Source organism: Carassius gibelio, chromosome A6 (genome assembly GCF_023724105.1).
Source record: "Carassius gibelio isolate Cgi1373 ecotype wild population from Czech Republic chromosome A6, carGib1.2-hapl.c, whole genome shotgun sequence".
Classification (NCBI taxonomy): Eukaryota; Metazoa; Chordata; class Actinopteri; order Cypriniformes; family Cyprinidae; genus Carassius; species Carassius gibelio.
In genome coordinates, this window is record NC_068376.1 from 30723190 (window position 1) to 30748574 (window position 25385).

Below are 25385 nucleotides of genomic sequence, written 5' to 3' on the forward strand. Positions count from 1 at the left end.
CTCTCTCTCTCTCTCTCTTGTCTTTTGTGTTTTCGGTGCCCAGATTAAAGAGCAGGGTGATGCTCTTGGCCGGCAGCGGTTGCTATGGAAATGGGGTTGCCGTTGCTATGATAAGCCATTCATGTTTGATTAATTGGTTTTTCAATGCTTCTTGGTTTGTGAAAGCCCTTAAAGAGCAACTCCACGGAAAATGGAAAATTAATGGATTCTACCCCCCCCCCCCCCCGCTCTCTCTCCAACATTAAAGCTACTTCGCTGCATTTGAAAACTGAACTAATGGTGTTGCTGAAATGTGATTTGAGGCTGGAGGTGGTGAGAATCTGAGATCTGAGACGTCTAAACGAGGAAAGCCTTTGTTTCAGGTCCACTTTTGTAGCCACACATAGTAGGATGTCCGGGAGATAATACATCAGCGCTCTGCGTTTGTGAACGTCATGCATTTTTCTTGCTCTTTCATTTTAAATTTCATCTATTAGTGAGTCTTGAGAGGTTAATTAGCACTATTACAAGCTCTTGCTAAGATCACGGGCGTTACGGTAATGTTTACAGAGAGCTGCTCGGGCCAGACTTCATTAATCATTTTAAAAGCACAGAGTTGATTTGTAATGTTTAATGCTGGTTCATCAGATTTCTCCCTCTTTTTCTGTTTCTTTTTGATTCGTGTTTGGCTAAGTATTCCTATTTATGTGTAAATGAACACAACCGGTCTCAGTCGACATCCCGATGAGATGCTTTGAAGAGCGGCGATGGAAGTAAAACATGGTGAAATATTAAAATACATGAGTTATAGATGCTTCATTTGAGAGGATTTTGTGATTTGAGAGAAACTAGAGCCGTTGCGTTTTTCGCAAATTAACTGATTTAGCAGTGCTTGGCTTCATCAGAGAGTATCTGTATCTTTTTTCCTTTGTGCTAGTGGTAGAAATGCATGAATGTATGTCAAATGAGAAGTGCATTGCAAAAAAAAACGGTGTCTAATTAACTAAACACCCACAATCAAGTTTAATGGGTGCTAAATGCATGCACTAAAATAATGGTGCACGGGATGTAGAATTGCGCCATGCAACTTGCATTTCAGCCACAATTTATTATTTTTCGAATTATCTCTGAATAGAAATGGGGAATTTGCTTTACTCTGTATATGGTAATAGTGATGCATGTAAAATAAGGAGTTGCATTGCATTCCAGTGCAGGGGCTAAATGCACTGAAATGCATGAGTTACGCCATTCAAATTGCATTTTGGCTAGTTTATTCTTAACGAATTCCCTGCTGTATATACACGAGGAATTTGCTGTACAGTGTTTATGGAAATATTAATGAAATATTAATTGTATTTGAATGCACTAAAGTTTAACCAGGTGTCAAATGCACTAAGATGCACTAGAATCACCCCATGCAAATTGCATTTAAGCCACAGTTTGTTCAGTAAATACAAATGTAGTTCACTTTACTGTAGATGCATGTAAAATAAGAGTTGCATCACTGTGCATTGAATTGGTGCAAAAACTTGACAGGTGCTAAATGCACTACAACAAACTGCACTTCCTAGCGAGTTAATTTATATATTATATATAAACAGGGTATTTGTTTTAATGTACTGTATATATGGCAATAATAATGTATGTAAAGTTAACCAGGTGCAAAATGCACTAGAATCGCCCTGTGATCAAACTGCATTTTGGCTAAAGTTCATTCTCAGCGACTTCCCTTCTGTACACACAAGTGGTATTTGCTTTATATATGGTGATTTACATAACTGTTTATGCATGTATGATTTATTTACTTATATGAAGGTCTCATGTGGTGAATTCTTACTGTTGTTTTTAGTAGTCAAGTCACTATTGTGGTTGCTCTGGGATGCTTCCGGGTCGAGCACCAATGGCGTTGTGGCTTTCTGAAGAAGCTTTGAAATTCATGCTGAGAGGAGTGTGGTTGATGACTTACTGTAAATGGCGCTTATCTATCGAGATCTCTCTCTAATCTGTTTATGATACAAGTCAGGTTGAAACTATAAAGGACACGTTCAAAACCCCAGGGTTCAGATGCACTGCGATTTCGGCACAACTTTATACAGTGTGTGTTTGTGTGAACGTATATCGGTTAAGAGATCCGCTTTGTAGTGCAGAAGGCATTATAGATTAGTCATTAGCTAAACTAGGCGATCAGACGGACGCTTCAAAGGGTGAGGGAAGAAGCTAGTGTTTTTGTAGATCGGCCTCAATTGGTTTTTCGTTTCAAAATTCCTCCTGGTAAAGTCTGGTCTTCTTCTCTCACCCTAGATGCAGATGTTTGCGGGGCAAGCGGGCAGTCATTACCCCCGTGCCCACCACAGCCCCATGCTAAACCCATCTGCCCGGATACTGCCCCACCCCATGAGCGCCCTGTCCCAGCTCAGCTCTCAGATTGGCCAAGGCTCCTTTACGCACGGTTCCCCGTCATCTTCAGGAAGTCAGTCAGCCACGCCCTCCCCCTCAAGCTCCGCCCAGGAAGAGGAAGCAAAGTACCACTCAAAGGTACAGGAACAACAAAGCCGTGGCGTTTTACAGCATGAAATGGCACGTTAGAGAGCATTTCCTCCTTTGATTGTACTTTACAGGAGCATTTGTTAATGCATTAGGTGTCATGAACTAACAGCTTTCTTCATTATTAATTCATGTGTTTTGTTTCACAATATATTAACCAGTATCGATCTGTATAACTTGAAAGGTATATGGAAATTAACATTAAACGTATTTAACATGCTGTAAAAGTATTGTTACTTAATGTTACGTGTTGTAAAGATGGTAAGATTTAAGCTATTTTAAGAAAAAAACATTAATACTTTTATTCGGTATGGATGCATTCAATTAATCGAAAGTGACAGTAAAGACTATTTTAAATAAATGCTGTTCTTATGAATTTTGTTCATCTGTAAATCCTGAAAAATTTAATTTTTCACCGTTTTCTTAAAAATGTTGGGCAGCACGACTGTTTTCAACATTGATAATAATCAGAAATGTTTCTTGAGCAGCAAATCGGAATATTAGAATGATTTCTGAAGATCATGTGACGCTGAAGATGATGTTGAAAATAAAGATTTGATCACAGAAATAAATTACAGTTTAACTAGTTTTCACCTAGAACACAGTTATCTTAGATTGTAAAAATGTTTTACAATTTTACTGTATTTTTGATTTTTTTTAAATGCAATCTTGTTGAACAGAACAGACTTCAATCTATATATAATAGCTCTTTCGTCACTATTTCAGTTTCAATGGTAAATGAGGCTTCTCTGATTGGTGGATTTTTCTCTTCAGAATTATTTGGCTATCAAACGCAAGCAAAGTTAAAATCACATTTGCTACAGGATCATAGATCATCAGTGATCTCACGGCAGATCCGTCTCGAAAGGTTTATAAGCTTTCGTTAAATATCTGCTCCTCTATGGAAAAGAATTAATGTGATTTTTACTTCCATAATCTCCATCTGTTGTGCTCTATAGAGGAGCATAAACGGCAGACTTTGAGAGCTTTGAGAATAATTTCCCCTCTTTATTTAAAAGCAAACGATTTTCCGTGTGTCTCAGTAGTGTTTACAAATCTCTGCATTTTAACTTCACATCTTGACGTCTTTTGTTCACTGTGATTTGTTGGCAAAAACATTACTGTTTCTCTCTCTCTCTTGCTCTCCCTCTCTATCCCTCTTTTCATTTTCATTGTCCCAGAAAACCAATTACTCCTGCTTGTCCGTCATCCTCTCTTTTTATTGGAAGTGTCAGTTTGAATTTAATTTGAATGTTGCATGTAATGCGCAGGCAGCTCGAAATCCCTCATTATCATGATGCTGCATGCTTAATTGGATTGAAGAACACAAAGAGTGAATTAACTTACATGATGTTTAAATTACATTGTTCTTCATTGGCTTTTGGAAGAGTGTAGCACAAGTCCGGTGCAACCATACCTGGTCTGAGTAGATTTAAAAAGCCAGTCGAAATAGTGTAAGAAGTTTTTCAGTCAGCCTGAAATCCTGGTGGATTTTAATAATAATGCCGTCTGGACAACGGGAACAATTAGCAAATTTCAGTCCCATTGGTATTTCCTTTGCAGGAAATGCTTGCAAACACAGTTCTGCTCATTGACTCGTACAAATGCATGCTAATGCATTTAAACTCTGTGATACCGGCACAAACACATCGCTTTTAAATTTCCTCAGGAAAGTGGCGCATGCTCATGGATTTCATTTTTATTTTTATTTTTTTTGTGAATTTCAATGTATATAAATCCAAAGCAATGGCAGGATTCCAGTCTGTTTCCAAAGTGCATGTGTTGCTTTTTACCTTGTGTGTGCATCTGTGTGTATTATGCTTTCATGCATGTGAACATGTTCTTTTGCATGCATTAATTGAATCCTTTTGTTTGGAAATATGCATGAAATAACATTTGGATACGCCCCTATAAACATAATGATGTCCATTTTGGTCCATTTTCCCAAACGATAAAAGTCTGTGAATTTTAAATGTATTAATGTTTTCACTTTTAGTACCTTAAAGATATTACGCAAATGCAACAAATCTCCAATTATAATATGTATATCTTTATTATTTTTATTATATATTTTAAAATGTGTTTTTTTGTGTGTGTTTTTTTTTGTGTTTTTTTGTTATGTTATTAAATAATGCTTAATTGAGAAATGTTGCCTTGGAAACAATTATTATTATTATTATTATTATTATTATATTTTATTTTAATTAATGTTAATTTTTGATACATGTATCAAATGTGTGTGTGCATATATATATATATATATATATATATATATATATATTTTTTTTTTTTTTTTTTTTTTTTTTTAGTGTTGTTTTGACCCTGGTCAAAACTACATCATTTAAGAAGGTAAATGTCGTTTTTAATTTCATGTTGACCTTTAAACTCATTTAGAGTCTGGTTAATGACACCAGTGTTGTTTTATGTGATCATCATGTAAATCACATGTAAAGTCAGATGTGTATGGAGATTATACAGCGGTCTGTTTTAATGGAGCATCAGCCAGCCTTTCATGCTACATTTACTCTCTCTCTTCAAATTATTGTTTTTTTTTATTTTGCTACATTGCAAATGCTGATGAGAGAGAATGATGTTATCTAACCATCAAGTTCTGCCCTAGAAACCTCTTTCACTCGTTTGCTTTAACAGAGTTGTATTGTTCCTCTGTTTCTTACCACAACTCTCTCTATCTCTGTTTATATCCTCATTTAAATAATGCAATTGTGTTTCTTTATTTTAAATGCAGAGCGGTTTTAAATGAAGAAACGTGTATTAGTCAGACATGAGATGATGCAGCACTGATTCAAATGGGATATTAACAACGTCTGCTGGACTCTGTGCATTAAGAAAGCAATTTCAGCCGCAATGTTTCAGAGCACTGAAGAGAGTTCATGAACTGTCAGAGCAGATTACGGCGCCGTCGCTTGACTGAAAGCATTCTGGAATTCAGTGCATCCCATTTTTATTTCATGATGTTTGCAGATAAAAGACAACCCACATTTGCATAGCCAAACACGCATATGACTGGAACAGCAGTGCATGTTGGGATACACAGTCTGTGAGTGTAGATGCACTCGAAGAACTCTTAGATATCAACAAACTACACATGCATTTAATATTTCATTTCATTTTCTTAAAGAAGCTGAACTAGAATGACTTCCAGCGTTGATTTGTAGTCACAGTGTCTGAATGCAGCAGTGGACTGTATTTGCTGAATTGCATGATTTGTTGAGGTAAATAAATGCATCTTCACTCATTTAATTTCTTTCTCTTCACCTTCAGATCACAGGAGAGAAGCGACCCTCCTCTGATATGATGAAGCCCAAGCCCAAACCTCAGAAGAAGAAGAAGAAGAAGGACCCCAACGAGCCGCAGAAGCCCGTCTCAGCCTACGCACTCTTCTTCAGGGACACTCAAGCCGCCATCAAGGGTCAGAACCCCAATGCCACCTTCGGAGACGTCTCTAAGATCGTGGCCTCCATGTGGGACAGTCTGGGAGAGGAACAGAAACAAGTGAGTGGATTCAGAACAGCATTTTGTAGCTCAGAAGGTGCTCTTTTATTGCTCAGGAGCTTTAGTTGTAGAGGATTCCTTTTAAGTACCAGCTTCGTCTGAGACATTTGTACGGTAGAGTGAAGCAGAAACAAAACCATGGATGGATGGATGGATGGATGAATAGATTGGTGGATGGATGGATGGATGGATAGATTGGTGGATGGATGGGTGAATGGATGGATGGATGGATGAATAAATGGGTAGATGGATGTGTGAATGGATGGATGAATGGATGGACAGATGAAAGGATGAATGGGTGAAAGAATGGGTGGATGGATGATGGCTGGATGGATGAATGAATGAATGAATGGGTGAAAGAATGGATGAATGGGTGGATGGGTGAATGGATGGATGGATGGATGGATGGATGGATGAATAAATGGGTGGATGGATGTGTGAACAGATGGATGGATCGATGAATAAATGGGTGGATGGATGTGTGAATGGATGGATGAATGGATGTACAGATGAAAGGATGAATGGGTGAAAGAATGGGTGGATGGATGATGGCTGGATGGATGAATGAATGGGTGAAAGAATGGATGAAGGGGTGGATGGATGGATGGATGGATGGATGGGTGGGTGGATGAATGGATGATAGATGGGTGGATGAATGGGTGAAAGAATGGATGAATGGGTGGATCGATGGATGGAAGGGTGGATGGGCTGATGAATTAATTAAGTAATGGGTGGATGGATAGCTGGATGGATTGATGGATGGATGAAATGATGGATGAATGGGCAGATGGATGGATGGATGAATGAATGGTTGAATGGATGGATGGATGGATGGACAGATGAAAGGAAGAATGGGTGAATGGATGATGGCTGGATGGATGGATGGATGGATGGATGGATTGATGGGTGGATGGATGGATGGGTGAAAGAATGGGTGGATGGATGGATGAATGGGTGAAAGAATGGATGAATGGATGGATGGGTGGGTGAAAGGATGGAGTAGATGGAATGGATATATGAAATGATGGATTAAAGTAAATGGATAGATGGACAGATAAACTAATCATTTTGATTAAATGAATGCATCGTTGCTGAATAAAAAGTGATTTTTTTTCTCCTCAAACATCTGAATGGTAGTGTGTAGACAGATGGTTCTGCAGTCAGTGTGTGTGTGTGTTTGTGTGTGTGTGTGTGTGTTGAGTGATTCTTTAGTTTGTACAGATGTGTGTAAGTGTGTGTGTTTGTGTCAGTAATGAGCCTTGTATACAGTAAGCTCGACTGAAGTATGTGTGTGTGTGTGTGTGTGTGTGTGTGAGGGCCGCTGTATTTTTAGCATATCCTCAATAACACACGACTGCTATTGTATGTCAAATAAGAGCACCTGCCTCGGTGACAGAGTGCGGCGCGTTCACCCTCACGACTGATATTTCTCTCGCTCACCCTTCTTCTTCTTCTGAGAGCTGCTGTGTCCTTTTTATTTGCAGTTAATTCTTGCCTCCTTCACTCTCCCCTCTTCACCATGAATCTTCATTTTGCCGCTGACACCCTTGAATGTGAATTCCTCATTTCCCGGGCTCTTTTTATTTATATCTGTTGCCTGGTGATTCGATCATGCTGAGAATACGAGATTAGCCATCACCCGGCGCCCTTCAGTTCCCCTCAAGGACATCTGCTCTCCCCAATCTTATTGTTTGTGCATTTTAACCCTTCGGCGGCCGGAAAACTCAGATGTAGGAAACGTCTAGGCTCCGTTTGGTTTGTTTCCTAGCATAATAAGCCTCGTCCTTGGCGTCTGTTTGTCATTTTTATTTATCTGGGATAACAAGGTGACTCTTCCTCTCGTTCTGGAGAGAGTTGGGATTGTTCCTTCGTGACTCAGCTTTATCCGTACGGCCGAGGAGGTCATGAATTCACTGATTAGTGCTGGTTATGTCATCTTTCGCTGAGATCATCATCACCTGCTACTGATGTTCGGCTCAACTGGAAGTTCTGCAGGATCTAATGTAGCAGCTTTCACTGAACGTTTGGCTCTGTTTCAATCCCTAGTGAGCTGCCTATCTAGACAGCATGTGTGCATTAGGCTGCTTCAGAAACTCTGTTTGACTGATGTGAGTTATCAGGGCATGCTATTCATGTTTTAAGAAGGCTGTGAAAATGATTTACGCATGTTGTAAATAAAACAAAGAATAGTGGAGTTGAATGAAGAAAATAAGAATTTTTTATACTTCAGAATTTCACATTTAATTCAATGTGTTACTTGCCATTTTATTTATGGAAATGGTTTCAAGGTAAATCCTACAGCATTTATATAGAGCATTGTTTTATTTTATTTTATTTTATTTTATTTTATTTTATTACTCTTAAGGACATATTAAATGAGCCTAAATGCCTAAATATAATCAATGAATACAAGGGCAACTTTATTTTATTTTATTTTATTTTATTTTATTTTATTTTATTTTATTTTATTTTATTTTATTTTATTACTCTTAAGGACATATTAAATGAGCCTAAATGCTTATAATCAATGAAAACAAGGGCAACTTTTTATTTTATTTTATTTTATTTTGGTTTTTTACTCTTAAGGAAATATTAAATGAGCCTAAATGCTTATAATCAATGAAAATAAGGGCAACTTTTTATTTTATTTTTTTATGTTTTTACTCTTAAGGGCATTTTCAATAAGCCTTGATGCTTATGATCCATGAGAACTAGGGCAACCTTTTTTGGTTATTTTTTTATTTATTACATGTCATTTTCTGTTTTATTGTAATCATTTGTGAAATTTCCCAGCAATTTCTGAGTGAAATATTTTCAAAGTAAATCCTATGCCAAAAAACTATATTTTTTAATTTTCCTTTTCCTTTATTTTATTTTATTTTATATTATGCCTTTGTCGTTTTATTGTAATAATCTGAGTAATTTTTTGCTGTATTTGATGAGCTTTAGTGCTCATAATCAAACAAGTGTTGTGTGAAGAGAGCAGAGCAGGAGGAGTTGCGCTAGAGCTGCTCTGATTGGGCCATTAGAGGATGATTGATAGGCCTCTGCTCCAATAGATGACTGTCATTTCTTTTAGTGATGGCCCTGACCTGTCAGTCACGTAAATGATGAATATGTTAAATGATGCAGAACTGCGGTGGCTGAACAGACATAATTCCAGCCGCTCTCTCAAGCGCAGGCCGTAAGCCCTCATTCCCTAACATTTATTTACTGGTTAGAGAAGCTTCAGAGCTCCAGTCACACTCATTTACACACATATACACACATGTGATTAAGGACAGGATCTGCACTTCTACACACATATACACATGTGTTCTTATGGCTTTGTTTGGTTTTAATTTAATTTAATTTTATTTTATTTTATTTTATTTTATTTATTATTTATTTTATTATTTATTTTATTTTAATATTATTTATAATTATTTTAATAACAAAAAAATATATGTTTTACATTTTTAATTGATTATTATATTTGTTTCATTATTTTATCTCATTATTTGAATATAGTTAATCATTATTTAAATTTGATTTATTTTTACTATAATAAATATAATAAATTAATTTTTACGTTTAGAATTTAGGATTTTATTTTATTTATTTTATTATTTTACATTACATTTCTCCGGCCAATTCTCATTACTGTAATGTGAAAAAATATATAATATTAAATGTTTTTAAGTATTGAAAGCAGCACTATATATATATATTCACTTGGAATTTTCTTGATAAACATACTCCAGTGTTTTTATTATATTTACAACTGATTCTGATTCTCCAAAAATCTCTGTATCTCTCTCTCCTCCGGGTTTACGCCCGTTCACCGTGTCAGCGGTTATTGTCTTCCATAATTAACCGGTTATCAAACAAGAACATTTCATTACGGTATAATTACCGCTAATTGTGCGTGTCACGATGAAGACGCCGACACATGCTCTGTTTCCTCCGACTCACAGCGACCTGCTCCTTCTCTGACGGCTTCAATCGCTAATGAATCCGCTCACTTTGGAATAATTAGAAATCCTTAGGCATGGTAATTTATTTAAGAGCTGCTGTCGTTAGGGCCACTCATTAGCGGAGGTTAAATTAATTTGAAACCAAAGCTGCTGGGAGCTCCTCGGGAGTTCGTTACTACTAAAAATCGACACCACCTCGTTCAATATTTAACCGTTAAGGTCACAAACTCACCTGGATGAAGGTGTTCCTGTTTGGAGGCTGTTATTTTTGTTGTGTTGATTAAATGTTGGTTAAAATCAACTTCTCATTAAAGGTTCAAGCGTGCTGACTTAATTAAAAACCTCATTTACACTCATAAATCAACTGTAAAATAAGAAACTACAAGAACTAGATAAAGCAACGGCAACATTTTTTTTTTACATTTATTTGATTGATTTTTTTTTTTTTTTACATTTTGTTTTGTGTTATTTGCTGTTTATATTTTTATAAATTATAGTTTTTTTGTCATTTGCTGTTTTATTATAATTGTAAAAATTACTAGAAAGTTCTGGTTGTCTTTTTTTTTTTTTAAGTAAATCTAAAATTAAACATTTTTATATTTGTGAATTATTTCCATATTTTATTATTTTTATTAAATTTTTTGCTTATGGTTTATTCTTTCATTATTTTGTTATTTGTAGTTTCACATTATTTTAATATAACAGTATTTTATAATCATTTAGGCATTATTATATTATTTTAATATTACAGTATTTGGCACTTCTAGAAATATATATATAAATTTATTTATTAATTAATTTATTTATAAACAAGTTCTTGTGTCTTTTATAGTTTGTTTTTGTATTTTTTAGATTTTTTTATTTTATATAGTTTTTTATCTTACTGTATAATATTTCTGGGTAAATTTTATAATTTTGACATATAAAATATTTGATAAGATCATGTCCAGATATATTCCAGATGATCTATACACTTATATTAAATTTTTAGAAAAATTGCATTTTAAATAAAAATTAACCATTACATAACCATTTTATATATATATATATATATATATATATATATATATATATATATATATATATATATATATATATATATATATATATATATATATATATATATATATATATATATATATATATAATGCATTTAATAATATTATTATTATTATTATTTTTTTTTTTTTTTCATTGTGACATTATCATGAAAATGTGGCACATTCCTGTAATGTTATTTTTTTTTCATATCTATTATTTAAATTACACTGAAAGTAGAAGTGCCGTAAACCGTAGACACACGTGAGATTTCCGGCTCTTATTTTAAGGAAGCGTTTGCACTCCATATAATCTCATTGAGATATTCAGGAGATCTCATTTGTGTTTCCTCCTTCCCATGGGACCGCAGCCATATTCATCTTGTTAAGTCACGCTGTTTTTTCCTTCAGTTTCTCTGCTTGTGATTTAGCGTTTGTCGTCTGGATGTGTCTGAAAGCAGCGTGACATATTTTGTCACTGTTTTAAAGCGTGTTTCTCTCATCAGCTGAAATCATTCTGATGTCCGTCCTAGTTTCACAGGGAATTGGCTGCACTTGTTGCCAAAAAGAAATGGAAACCGTAATTCTAGAATGGTGAAATGATTGACAGGCAATTACATTAGCCTGCATTGACTTTCATTCACTGTGTTTGCATAAGGCTGCAGTAAATGCAGTCCCCGGCCTTTTCTTTTGTGCTGTTTCTTTGATGTGGGATGTAGACTTATATACACCTTTCTGGTTTCTAATGGACTCCTCAGTATTAACCCAGAAAGAATGATTTTGTTGGAAATATGTAGTTCATTTACTTACAATATGACAAATGCATTTACATTCACATGCATGCACTTTAAAAAACAGATGATTTTTTACTCAGTATTTATGCTCAAAACAAGAAAAAATATCTGTGGGGTCAACTGAAATAAAAGTGTTGAAATGACTAAAACTGAAAAAGATGTAAATTAAATAAAATATAAAAAAGCACATAAAATGATTAAAATGCAATATGCATGCAATATGCATAATGCATTACACTGTAAATAAAATTATTTTCTTATTTAGTATTTATGCCTAAAACAGGATAAAAAAGTGGTTTCTGAAAAAGAAAAAAATTGAAAGGGAAAACTAGTTTTTTTGTTTGTTTTTAGCACATTGACTGATTAGTTTTTCTCTTATTTTAAGTTTAAACACTTCATTTTGATACATTTCTCAGAAAACAAGACAATATCTGATATTATTTTATTTCTGAAGTAAATGTATCTTGATTTTAAAATGTTTAGATTTAAACAAGATTTATTTTATGTAACTAAAACTAAAACTGAAATGGGAATTAAAAACATAAAAAATGATTGAAAAAACAAAATGAACTGAAATAAAATAATATGTAGAATGAATGTATTTCAATGCAAAATGCACCATTTGTCATTTTAGTTCAGTTTACCTTGATGTACTAAATAACTGAAATGAAAAAAATATAAAAACTATATAGATGTAGATTCTAAACAATGCTAAAAATGTAAAATTGTAAATTAACATTAAAACAGAATTTTTTTTGGAAAAAAATATATAATAATATCTAAATAATAAAAGAAACACTGATTTATACTGGGAAATAAAACAAAATCATAGAGCATGAAAGGTTTGTGTGTGTGTGTGTGTGTGTATGTGTGTGTGTGTTTGTATGTGTGTGTGTGTGTGTGTGTGTCTGTATTTGTGTGTGTGTGTGTGTGTCTGTATTTGTGTGTGTGTTTGTGTGTCTGTATTTGTGTGTGTGTGTGTGTCTGTATTTGTGTGTGTGTGTGTGTGTGTGTGTGTGTGTGTGTGTGTGTGTCTGTATTTGTGTGTGTGTGTGTGTGTGTCTGTATTTGTGTGTGTGTGTGTGTGTGTGGGTGTGTGTGTGTGTGTGTGTGTGCATGTTTTTGTGACATATCAGGACACAACTCTGTATAATGACATGGGTATGACACAGGTATTACAAGGAGAGGGAGACTTATGAGGACATAACCCATGTCCCCATTTTTCAAAACACTTATAAATCATACAGAATGAGTTTTTTTGAGAAAGTAAAAATGCACAAAGTTTCCTGTGAGGGTTAGGGTTAGGTGTAGGGTTGGTGAAGGGACATAGAATATACAGTTTGTACAGAATAAAAACCATTACACCTATGGATGTGTGTGTGTGTTTATTCACAGTTGTGTTTGGTCTCCTCGCAGGCATACAAACGGAAAACAGAAGCAGCGAAGAAGGAGTACCTGAAGGCCCTGGCAGCGTACCGAGCCAGTCTGGTTTCTAAGGTAAGGACAGGTTCATGTCTGAGATAGCTGTGTGTTGGGGGGGGTAAACATTAGACGACAGGTCTCAGCACAGACTCATGGGAAGAGACGCCAGTGTGTGTGAACAGATCAGTCCATCATATATCTTTATTAGTAATATACAGCACATAGACTGCTTTTATGACACTTGTATGTTGTTTTTTGAGACCAGTGATGTTACATTCAACTAAAGCTGAAACTATTGTACAACATTGTGTTTAATAATGTTAAAATGTTGTCCTTACAATAAAATTTAATGAAAAATGACAGAAAATATGTTGAAGTATTAAAATGACTACAAATCAAATTGAAATAAATTAAAGCTGAAATATAAAAAGTGTATAAAATGATATAAATAAAAAAATGACACTAAAAAGTTAAACTAAAAAAATTAAGAAAAAAATTAAAAAAAAAATGAAAAATTAAGAAAAGTTGAGTAGAAATATAAAAAGTTATAAAAATGGATTTTAAAGATTTTAAAGCTTTTATGATAATTTGATGATGTTTTTTGGGACCAGTGTTGTTATGTTTAACAATTAAAACTATTAAAACCTGTTTTATTCATTGAAATAAAATAAGATGATTAAAAAGCAAATAAAAAAATAAAGTTGAAATTCAATTGACTAAAACTGAAATAGATAATAAATGAAACCTAAACAGTATAAATACTAAATGCAAGAATGGCATATAAATAAACACTGTGACAGATATTTTGATTATTCACTGATTTTGCACAGTAAAGATCTCAGGTTTGGAGTGACATGAGAGAGAATAAATGAAGACAGATTCTTCATTTCTGTGTGAACTGATCCTTCAGACGCTCATTCTTCATTCTGTTGGCATACAATCCCAAAAATAGCATCCTTAGCTCAAACCTTATACATAATTGTGGCAGTGATATTCATCTCTGTCATGTTAACTGTTGTTTTAATCTATTACATTGCATCGTCTGCGTTATCCATAAATCGATAGCAAATCCATTTGACAGATTCAAATGAGCAGAAATCAGCACGATCTGTCGTTTCATTGCATATGTTCATCTGCATAATAAAACGCAAGCGATTTCAAACCACTAATTTTACATTCATTGTTTCTCTTTTGAAAAACGCAAATTGCATTTTCATGCTAAACACTCTCTCTCCTTTTCCATACCTCGCTCTCGGAGCTCCTTGGCCCGAAACAAGAGCGCTGATTAAGCCCTGAATACAGTATTCATCAACCTCCGAGGCTTTTATTAAACGCCTTTCTCGTCCTTCATTGCGTGTAATTAAATATTTCGTCAAAATCTGTTTTTGCCAGATGCTTTGATTGATGTGTTTGAATACTCTCATGCATTGAAAATATGATAGAAAAACTTAAAATCCACATCGTTTTCACAGCGCAAAACTTGAAACATACACTGAGTCTTTTTAGTCATAAATTAGGTTTTTATGCACTTTTCTGTTTTTTGAAGAATAGATGGGAAATGTGAAGTTTGAGAGTGTTTAAACTCATGCACCTGCTGCTGTTTTATAACGTGATGCTTCTCTGTCTAGTAGGTTTTTGATAAACATGGGTTTGTGTTTGTGTGTAAAAGTACATTTTTTGACATTACATTTTTTTAAATCAGAATGATATGTCATAATGTCATCTAGTTAAGAACAGCGGAGATACTTAAAGGGACAGTTCACCCACAAATCAAACTTATTTTATTATTTACTCACCCTTGTCTTGTTTAAAACCTGTATGAAGTTCTGTCTTACCTGGAACCCAAAAGAAGATGTTTTGAAGAACGTTTGACCAAATGGTTTCTGGCACCCATTGACTTCCATAGGTGTTTTTTTTTCATACTATGGAAGTCAATGGGTACCAGCAACCAACATTCCTTAAAATGTTTGTGTGTGTGTGTGTGTCTGTGTGTGTGTGTGTGTGTGTGTGTGTGTGTGTGTGTGTGTGTGTGTGTGTGTGTGTGTGCGTGCGTGCGTGCGTGTGTGTGTGTTCAACAGAAGCTCATACAGATTTAGTGGTGAGTAAATGGTGACAGAAGTTAGATTTTTGGGTGAAAATGAAGAGTAAGCTGCTCATATGGTGTGTGAGAGGATGTATGTTCAGGACAATCTCCTCTTGTTTAATTTAAAGAGAGATGTTCGAAGCAGATGCACACACAAAAAACACTTTCTCATTTGGATTTCATTCATTTTCTCTTTCTCGAAAGATTGTCCTTCAATCTTCTGATCATGTTTAGATGTTCTGAGGTGTTATGATGGTGATAGCTGATGAAGACGAGCGACTGGCCATCACGCACTGACATATAAAATACATCTTGCTATTTGCGATGCATGCTCCTGTGTAAAACAGTAATGAAACAATGCCCTGTCTTAGGCGCACGCTCTCAGCTTGATAAATCACAGATAGATGTGTTTGTGCGATTGCTGGCAGTTTTCCGTCTCACTGTGGTTCTGCACGATCCTGCACGTGTTTCATGAGTTTGTTGCACAACCTCTTCAAAGACAATGCTCATTTATAATTCATTTAATGAAATGATTCTCCTGAAATTCATCAGGAGAAATACAAATAGATGAGTCACTCAGTGAGAAACGTTTTGAGATCTTGCAGATTTGGATCTTGGAAAATCTGAGCGCAGCATGAGATGCCTTTCTTAAATGCCATATTTCATTGCAATATTTCATCAAAATCTGTTTTTTGGCATGTGCTTTCACTGATGCGTTTATATGCATTGAAAAGGAGGAAGATATGATGAACTCTCTGAGAAGTACAGTAAGAGACTTAATTTTGCTGAAGAGATTAAAGAGATCTTGTGTCTCATTTCCACTGAAGTAAAAGTTGCTTTTCTTAAATCATGCTGGAAAGGGTGATCAAGTTTTGAAGTCTTTGCCAATTCTATATGAATAAATATATATATTCAAGTTCAAGTTCAAGTCTGCTTTATTGTCAATTCTTCCACATGTACTGTACATACATACAGAGAATCGAAATTGCGTTACTCTCAGACCCCCGGTGCACACAGATAACATTAACATTAAAGCCTAAAAAAATCTAGATCAAAATATAAAATGTAGATACAACTATACAATAAGGGAATGTTAAAAAAGACATATAATAAAATGAAAAATAAAGTTAAATAAAGCAGTGCAAGGCAAAAGGCAGATAAAGTGCAAATCAATGAAGTGAACAACAGTGCAGATAAAAGTTTTTTTAGTGCAAAAACAAAGCTTATTAGGTCTGATTAAAGAGGCAAAGGGCTCAAGAGCAATGATTTTATTTAACTGACTGATGAGGTAATGAGGATGGAGAATGAGAATGGAGAATGAGGTAGTGAGCAGACCAATGCTGCACAAAGTGATGGGTGCATGTCATCGTATATTTGTGGTTCATAGTTCAGTGGAATATAGTGTTTAGAAACAATTCTTACTCAGTAATTGCTAATAAATGTAACAATTATTTACAAAGAAATGGCAAGTAACAGAATTAAATGTGCAACTTGTTTAACACTGAAAATAGTATTTTCTTAATAATCTTTGTTTTGTTTACAACTTAAACTAAAAGTAATTTTTTACAGTGTAAGACAATACTTCTTGTCAATTCCTCACTCATGTCGTTCTACTGATAATATAATTCCTAATGACAGTATTCAGTATTTAGAAAACGATGCATCATTTTGGTCATGAATTTGTTTTATGCAATTTTTTTGTTTTGAGGATTAAGAGCGTATTTGTGACTAAAGCAGAAGATGAATTGGTGGGAAATGTGAAGCTTGAGAGTGTTTAAACTCATGCACCTGCTGCTGTTATATAGTAGTATTTATATAAGCATGCATAAATATGATGTGCATGTTCTGTGTCTTTCTCTCTGTCAGAGCTACAGTGACCCGGTGGAGAGCAAAAGCGTCCAGTCTAGTCAGCCATCGTCACACATGATGGGCCCCAACGCCTCCCTGTACAGTGTCCCGCCCCAGCCCTCCTCCCCGTACCTGGGCCCCAGCCCCTTTCCTCTCTCGGACCTCCAGAGCTACGCGGCGGGGGCTCCCAGACACGGCCTGCCCCGTTCGGCCATGCTGCCCACGCTCAGTGCCTCTCCCCCAGCATCCTTCCAGATCAGCCCTCCCCTCCACCAGCAGCTCTCTCTGCACCAGGGCTCCCTCCTCAACCAGCCAATCCGCATGCAGCAGGTCCAGTCGCAGCCAATCATCTCTCACCAGATGGGCCTCCAGGGTCCGCTGCACTCCCCACCCCCAGGACAGCAGGTTAGTGTGCATGCTGGGAAACGCAGCACGTGCTTGTGTTTATGACTTGCACACTGCCATTGAATACTTGTGCACAGAAATTTGCCTACTGTATCACATAAGACAATGCATTCTTCCATTTCCAGGATTTATATGATTTTCTAAATACAAATGACGTGTTTTTATCTGAAATTATTATTGCTATCATTTTCTCATTGAGGTTGCACAATACTGTCTGGCTCTTTACTGTTATTGTTGCATAATGCATAGTGCATCACAAACTAAAATAATAAGTCATATACAATGCAAACTCTACACTATGCAATAAACAGTACTCTAGTGTTTCATTGTAAACAGCCATAATAATAAAAAAATATTGTTGCATAGTGCAGGAAACTAAACAATGCATTATTATTGCATACTGCAATTTTTTAATTTACAACATATCTTCCATTCCAAACATGGTCATAGTAACATTTATCAATGCTACAGTTGATTTAAGTTTTTCTTTTTTATTGTTGCTTAATGAAAAAAAAATGTAGTATGCACAGTATGCAGTGAATACAGCTCTAGAAATGTTTATCATTGCATACTGCTCTTAAAAGTGTGTGTGTGAGTGTGCAGTGTATATATTTCATTCCATTTCAGTCGTGACTTTAGCAACATTTATCTATGCTACAACTTAAATTACTATTTTGGGGAAAAAAGCATGCAATGTGTATATGCAGTGTACAGTAAACAGTATGGTGGTATTTCATTCAGAACTTGTCAATTAAAACCTTATTTTATTGGAAAAAACAATGAAACACACAGTGTATAGCTCCTGGTTTTAAAGACAGTGATAGCGGGGTTCAGAACTTTAGCAGGAACAAATCTTGTTGGGAGAGGGTTACCTAATTAAGTTGTAAAAGGACAGATCATTTTAAGCGTGCAGTAAGCGGATGCAGTGTAAGGTGAAATGAGATGAAGTGAGAACTGGGGTGGAGGATGTGTTGTTTAGGAGGTGTTGTCTTTATCAGAAGACGTTGTGTGAAGTGAAAAGGTCTGATTTTCCAAAGCACCATCAGTGTTTAGCAGTGAAGCAATAAAAGAAAACATTTTATCAACTGTTGAACAGAAGTGAGAAACAAATTATAGGTTTAATTCTTAGAATATTTTAAATTGCAAGTTATATTTTTAATTAGCATGTTTATAATTTTTTTCATTTAGTGCACCAGTTTAGTATGTTAAGTATGTAAATCAGGGACACACACTTACATTGCATTGGCTAAGCATTCATTCATACTTGCATATGAATGTTGATAATATATGTGTATTCTTTCTCTCGCTCAGGGATTCTCTCACTTACAGTCAGAGTATCAGAAGAGCGTGGGGGGGTCTCAGTCTCCAGGAGCTCCGAACCCTGTGGGCCAGAACCCCGACTGGGACAGCGAATACTGCAACCGGGAATGTGGCGGAAACCACTGCAGGTAAACAGTGTGTGTGTGTGTGTGTGTGTGTATGTCTGTGTGTGTCATAGTCTCAGGGGACTTGGCGAGCATGTGCAGGCAGCATGTGTGTGGTTTGAGAGTTGTGCGGCATGAATTATTTATTGTTTAATATAACAATGCAAAGCAATGCAATGCAAAAAAAACAAACATAAAATAACAAAGTTAAAAGACTAGTTCACCTAAAACTGAAAATGATGTCATTATTAATTCACCCTCATGTCATGTTTTCTGTTTTTTTTTATTCAATTTTTATGGTTTAATTAATAATCAAAAAGCATTTTAATTCATAAAAACAATTTATTAAAAATATATTAAATTAAAACTTTTTTACAATAATATCAACAGACAATAGTCCATTTAGTGATTTGATTTAAGTGTACTGACCCTCTATTGATTTTTCATCCAACATTTGATCAATTCCATGACATTGCATGTTATACAGTAAATTATATTTTATGACTGAATTCAGTTGTATAGAATCAAGCACCTCAGATATTTTGCCTAATATTTTTATTTTTGTTCATCAGATTGGTTTGAATTTTGGTGTGTAGTGTCATGTGGACAAGTGAATCATGACACAGTTGTTATGTTTGGACAAAAAACTTCTCAGGAGAACTTTTGGAGTTTTGTTTTTTGAAGTAAGACATGACCATTTTCCTGACGCTCATTTGTTTCTCATTGTTTCACAGTGGCAGTATGATAGGCAGGGATAAGCCACTCTACCTCACTTGAAGCAAAACAAGGAGAACGGAAAGAGAAAAGATGAAACAACACCAGGGAGTCCCCGGCACCCTTCCCAGACATCATCAGTTTCCCTCAGTGTCATTTTTCATTCGTTTTTAGAAGGATGTGTGTGTATGCGTTCTGAAGACTACTAGTGATCCTTTCATTTTTAAAGAGCACTTAAAAATGTACAGGCCTCTCCGTCGGAGACCTCAGAGAGCACTCACCCCACCTCTGAATAAACTTAAAAGAAAATGACAAAAAAAATGTATATAACAAAAAACGAAAATAAAAAAAATAAATAAAGCAAACTACCATTAAACTGGCCCTCAGGGCAAATGAGCTTTAACTAAAACAGAGGAAAACTCTCCTCATAGTTTCTCAGTTTACTTTCCTCTTGGTCTCATTTTTATTTTATTTTTTTGTTTTAGTTTTGTTGTTGTACTTTTATTTATTTTCTGCTTGCAACATAGCGCTTCTTTTGGGCCGGTAACAGGTCTTTTACTTTAGAGAAAATACTCTTCTGAGTGCGATACGTTGCTGTTCAACTAATACTCTGTGAATTTTACGCAAAAATAAAAAATTAAAAATAGACAAGAAAATATGGAAAAAGAAAAATTGATAAATACAACTTCTTTTTGTAATTTTAAAGACCCGTGTAGGTCTTTGTTGATCTGTCACAGTGTGATTGTAAATATCACTTTTTTGGGGGTCAAATTGGGAAGATGAAGTCCAGATATTTTTTCTTCTTTAATATGACATAATTCATTGATTTGTATTTTAAATGGTATTTTGTGAATGCGTGCCGGTATGAATGAGTGTGTGAGTGTATCTGTGCGTTGTGTAACTGAACAGCCTGTGCAGGTGATATCAGAAGAGTGTTTCCACACGTACACAATCTTGCATTAAAATCTGTGCTCACTGGTGTGATTTCCCATAAAAAGATCTATGGCAAAAACACTGAAAGACTGCATGACCTGGCTCTCCATTTAGGCTCCCTGATTCATCGGAGACTCAGTTTTCATTCTGAAGCAAGCTCCTACACGACTTAATATGGAAACTGGTTTCCACCACTGAAAACAAAATAAGAACGTAGTTATGACTTTGTATCTCACAATTTTTTTTTCAGAATTGCATGATGTAAACTCTTTTTTTATTGTTTGTCCGAATTGCTAGGCACATAAAGTTGCAATTGCTTGTTTTAAAGTCAGAACTGTAGGATATAATGATGCAATTTGCGAATTATAAAGTCACATTGGTGACATAAACTCACAATTGAACTGAACTTTATAACTCATGCAAGTTTATATCTCCCAATTCTGAGAAGTCGGAATCGTGAGGGGAAGAAAAGTCATTTTTCTATTTTAAAATGTCAAATTTTTCATTTCTTTTTACTAAATTGTGACTGAAGAAATGATAATTTGGCACAATTTAAAATGTGGCACAATTAAAAATTTGCTTTCATATTCTGGGCTATACTGCTTGTCTGTAAATAGTAGCCAATAATCATATCATTAATAAATCCTAAGCTTAAAAAAAAAGAAAAATAGAAAATTTATTGAGTAGCTTAACAAAAAAGAATGTTTGGTTTGAAAATTGAACTGTGAAGCGTTACATGGACCATGTCAGAATTTCAAGTTTATATCACGCAGTTCTTCGAAAGATTGAGAGATGTATACTCAAAATTATCTTTTTTATTTTTATTCAGTGGCAGGAACATGCTTCCATAAGTCTGAGAACGCAAATGTATGGTATTACGAAGAATGTTCACAGCCAAACTCATAAGGTGATTTGATCAGCTTTGTCGATTTACTCTCAGGTTCTAAATGCAACGAATAGGAGCGTAGATGTTCCAGTTTCAGGTCAAAGGCCAGAAACATACTTTACACAAGTACACAGACGTGAACACTTGGCCCACACATTGCAAGTGCAGTTTCCAAATGTTTGTGCCATTTAACCTTATGATTCAGCAAGATTCTCTTGAGTTTATGTTAATGTGACAACCCAGATGATGCACCACATTTCATGTTTGTGTACTTGCATAGAGTTTGTTTTAAGCCTGAAGCAGTAGTTCTATTGAAATCGGGTTGTTTCTTTTGCCTGGTCTTGACTGACGTTAAATCCACCAATATAACATGTAAAGGTGAACTATAATGTTCTCAATGTGAGATAATACAGCACACAGTAAACCAACAGTGGGTCTATAGTTTTCTAGTAGCTTTTGCTAGATGTTCTATTGTGTTGATCTCATCTTTAAGTTTTGTGGGGAAAAAATTAAAATCATTTAGTCGAACGTTTTCTTTTAATCTTTGTTTCTACTGTAGCATACTATTTTTAGTTAAACAAAAAGAATATCTTCTAAGACGTTTAATTTGTGTACAAACCTGCCAATTGTAGTTATTTTATTTGTAAAGTCAGCAATGATTATTATTTTAAAATTGTTATCAGCAAGTTGCCCATTAGTTAATATTTAATAATGTTTAACAGGTTTCTATTTATGAACAAAATGAGATCAATTTTGCTTAAAACTACAATATTTGAAATCTATTGTTTTTTTGTGTTTTTTGATTATGATGATGATGACATTGCTTTTATTTTTTATTTTAACATTTTTGAATGCTGTTATTTTTTCTTTCCTTGCCAGCCAGGTCATTTTGTGTCACTATGCCTTTTTGTTTCATTTTGTCAGTAATAAAAACATTAAATGAGATCTTTGTGGTTGGGAATTTTTTGTTTTGTTTTGTTCGTTTGTTTTTTAATGTACACCAGGTGTTAAAATCAACCACGTCCTCAATATGTGTATTTCCTTTCAGTGGAGAATAAAATGATTTAATAAAATGAAAAGATCCCAAAAATAGAACAAAAGCACAATAAAACAATGCAAACAATACAATAAAAAATAAATATCATTAAAAAAATATTTTAAAATAATAAAAAACGAAATACTTTTTACATTAACATTTTTCATTCTAAAGTTTGTGGTCAAAATGTGCTCAGTTGTCGTAAAATACATGCAAAAAAAAATGCATGTGTATATATGCATAAAACCTCATGTGCCTTATTATTTCATTTAAAACGTGATATACTTTGCATGCCATAACACAGCATGGATCATGAACGCTAAATGTCTCTTCTTGTGCTTTTACCGCGGTACAACATCCATATGGTGTATTTTAAGTGGACTCTGACCTGAAATCTCTTGGTTTTGTGGTTGCTTTTGAAAGTATAGACCCATTTATAACATTTCTCATATTATATGTTTAGTGTTTTGTTTTTTGTTTTCTCAGAGGCATTTGACAAGCGAGGCTATACAGTAAAACTGCCTGGCCGCCCCGCGTTTATGTTTTATTCATATTGTGGCGTGTGTTTCTTCCAGTGTTGAATTGGCTGATAGATCATTATTGAACAATTGGAAACCAGGATCGTCATTCCATGCTGTGACACACATTACGAGGAATATCTCAGTCATATAATCTTAATGAAACATAGAGGGATCGAGATAGAAAGGTGCAGTTTCATTGAGCAATCGTGTGCAAGTTATTGTTTGCATGTATTACAATAAAACAAGGAAAACCTTGATATTACATCACCATGCCGAAAAGTTCAATCCTAACAATGTCGCATACAAATGAAAATCATAAGGATATCGCTTTAGTTTTACAATTGACAGCAATGACATCTTATACTTCAGATATCTCAAAAGTTGCTCCTCTAGATTTACCAGGACAAGAAAATCATGCATTAAAACGTGATGTTCAACATGAGGAGAAAGTGTCCATCTTGAATTAATTGCATGGTGGAAAGAGTCTCTATTTGACAGGTGATTAAAAAGCAAGGTGAATTAGCGATACATTTAAGAGGATAAATGCTATATTATTAATGTAATTTTAGAGGGGTCATATGATGCGATTTCAATTTCTCCTTCCTCTTTGGAGTGGTACAAGCTCTTGGTGCATAAAGAAGATCTGTAAAGTTGCAAAGACTAATTCTCAAATCCAAAGAGGTATTCTTTATCAAAGTTAAGACTCATCCACTCCCTCCTAAAACAGCTCGTTTAACCACGCCCCCACATGTCTACATCACTATGTGGGAAGATTTGCATAACGCCACCCAGATGTTCACACAATTAAAGAAGGCGTAACTTTTATTCTCATTGTAGTATTGTTGTTGCACTGGAGAGCTGGCCAATCACAGCACACCTCGCTTTTCAGACTGATGAGCTTTGTAAAAAATCAGTGGGTTTTAGAAGGCGGGGCTTATAGAGGAAAAACAACACAAATGTACAGTATGTGGAAAATAATGTTTTTTTTTTTTTTTTTTTTTTTACCTTTAACTGCATAAACACATTTCATTAAACCTAATAATGTTCTTTTTAGCAACATCATATGACCCCTTTAATGCATTAATTAAGCATTGTAATGCACCTTATAATGCAGTGTATAATCTCATGAACCACTGTTAAAATACATTGTTGAACCTTAATAAATACAATGCATTAAAAAACGACAAACAAACCTGCAATTTTTATATTGCATTTTAACTCTGGTTACAATTAATTATGAAAAGTTATAGTAAATTAAATATGTATTACGAACACCTTTATGATGCATTAAAGTGTTACTGATCAACTCACTAAGCATAGAAATTTATAAAGTCCTTTTGAGCTGCATGTTGACAAAGTACATTATCTAAAAACCGAGCATTGTTATCAAACGCATTTACAGTGGGTTTGACGTTGCGGTGGACATTGGGACTGAACAGACAAACAGTTAATGACCTGCGACATGGAAACTTTCCACTTCTGCGGTTGAGCTTTTGCGGTGCAACGTGCACTGAACAGACTCTGACAGGAGCTTTCTTCTCTCTGTTTCTTGTCATTTTCTCCTCCTTTGATGTCACACATGTAACGTATGTGCTATGGTTTCCATGTCAACATTTTGAGCTAACGAGACCACATGTGTAACTGGTCTGTTCTTCTTTAACAGGGGAGGTTAGTTTAAGTCTTTTTCCTCTACCTTTCTCTCTGACTTGTCTTTTGTTAGAGGAGAGAGAGAGAGAGAGAGAGAGAAAGAGCGAGAGCGCACTCAGGAAACGTGGGCGGATTTGACAAGAAAAGAGTTTCAGTTTCTGTCTTTTATAAGAGCTTTGCTTTTTCCTTTTCATGCCTTTTTATTAGTATTTTTTTCTCTTTTTTTTAAGTTCAGAAAAATGAAAAGTTTCAGAAAAAGGACTTGGTAACCCAAGAAAACTGTGTGCAACTAGGCCAGTTTCATAAGTGCATTAACATATGGGCTTTCAAATAAATAAATTAATAAATGTACACATAAACTCACATTACTGTAATTAAAATTTGTGGTCAAAGTGTTGCTATATATATATATATATATATATATAGGAATAAAATATTAGCTGCACATGTTCTTGATATTTCTTTTGAAGTTTATCTCCACAAATGAGGGAATAAAATGATTTAATCCAATAAAATAGAACATGTCAAGAACACATAAATTTTCAAAAATAAATAACATTTTCCCCATTACAGCATTACAAATTAGCAGTCAAAATTTACTTAATTGGCATTAAAAAATATGCAAAAGTGCAAAAAAAGTTAT

At 34.8% G+C, this 25385-nt stretch overlaps 1 protein-coding gene across 5 annotated transcripts in view; it reads left to right on the forward strand.

Annotated features, from left to right (window-relative positions):
• LOC128016055 (thymocyte selection-associated high mobility group box protein TOX) overlaps positions 1-22483 on the forward strand; it is a 110514-nt gene extending 88031 nt beyond the window's left edge. For 3 of the 5 annotated variants that reach the window (XM_052600404.1, XM_052600405.1, XM_052600407.1), the window contains 6 exons: positions 2281-2514; positions 5806-6036; positions 13240-13320; positions 17195-17581; positions 18893-19029; positions 19740-22483. In XM_052600404.1, the coding sequence (XP_052456364.1) occupies positions 2281-2514; positions 5806-6036; positions 13240-13320; positions 17195-17581; positions 18893-19029; positions 19740-19782 (1113 nt within the window). In that variant the 3' untranslated portion in view covers positions 19783-22483. The remainder of the gene's footprint in view (positions 1-2280; positions 2515-5805; positions 6037-13239; positions 13321-17194; positions 17582-18892; positions 19030-19739) is intronic. The other 2 variants (XM_052600408.1, XM_052600409.1) reach the window with 1 other exon arrangement.
• The last annotated feature ends 2902 nt before the right edge of the window (positions 22484-25385 follow it).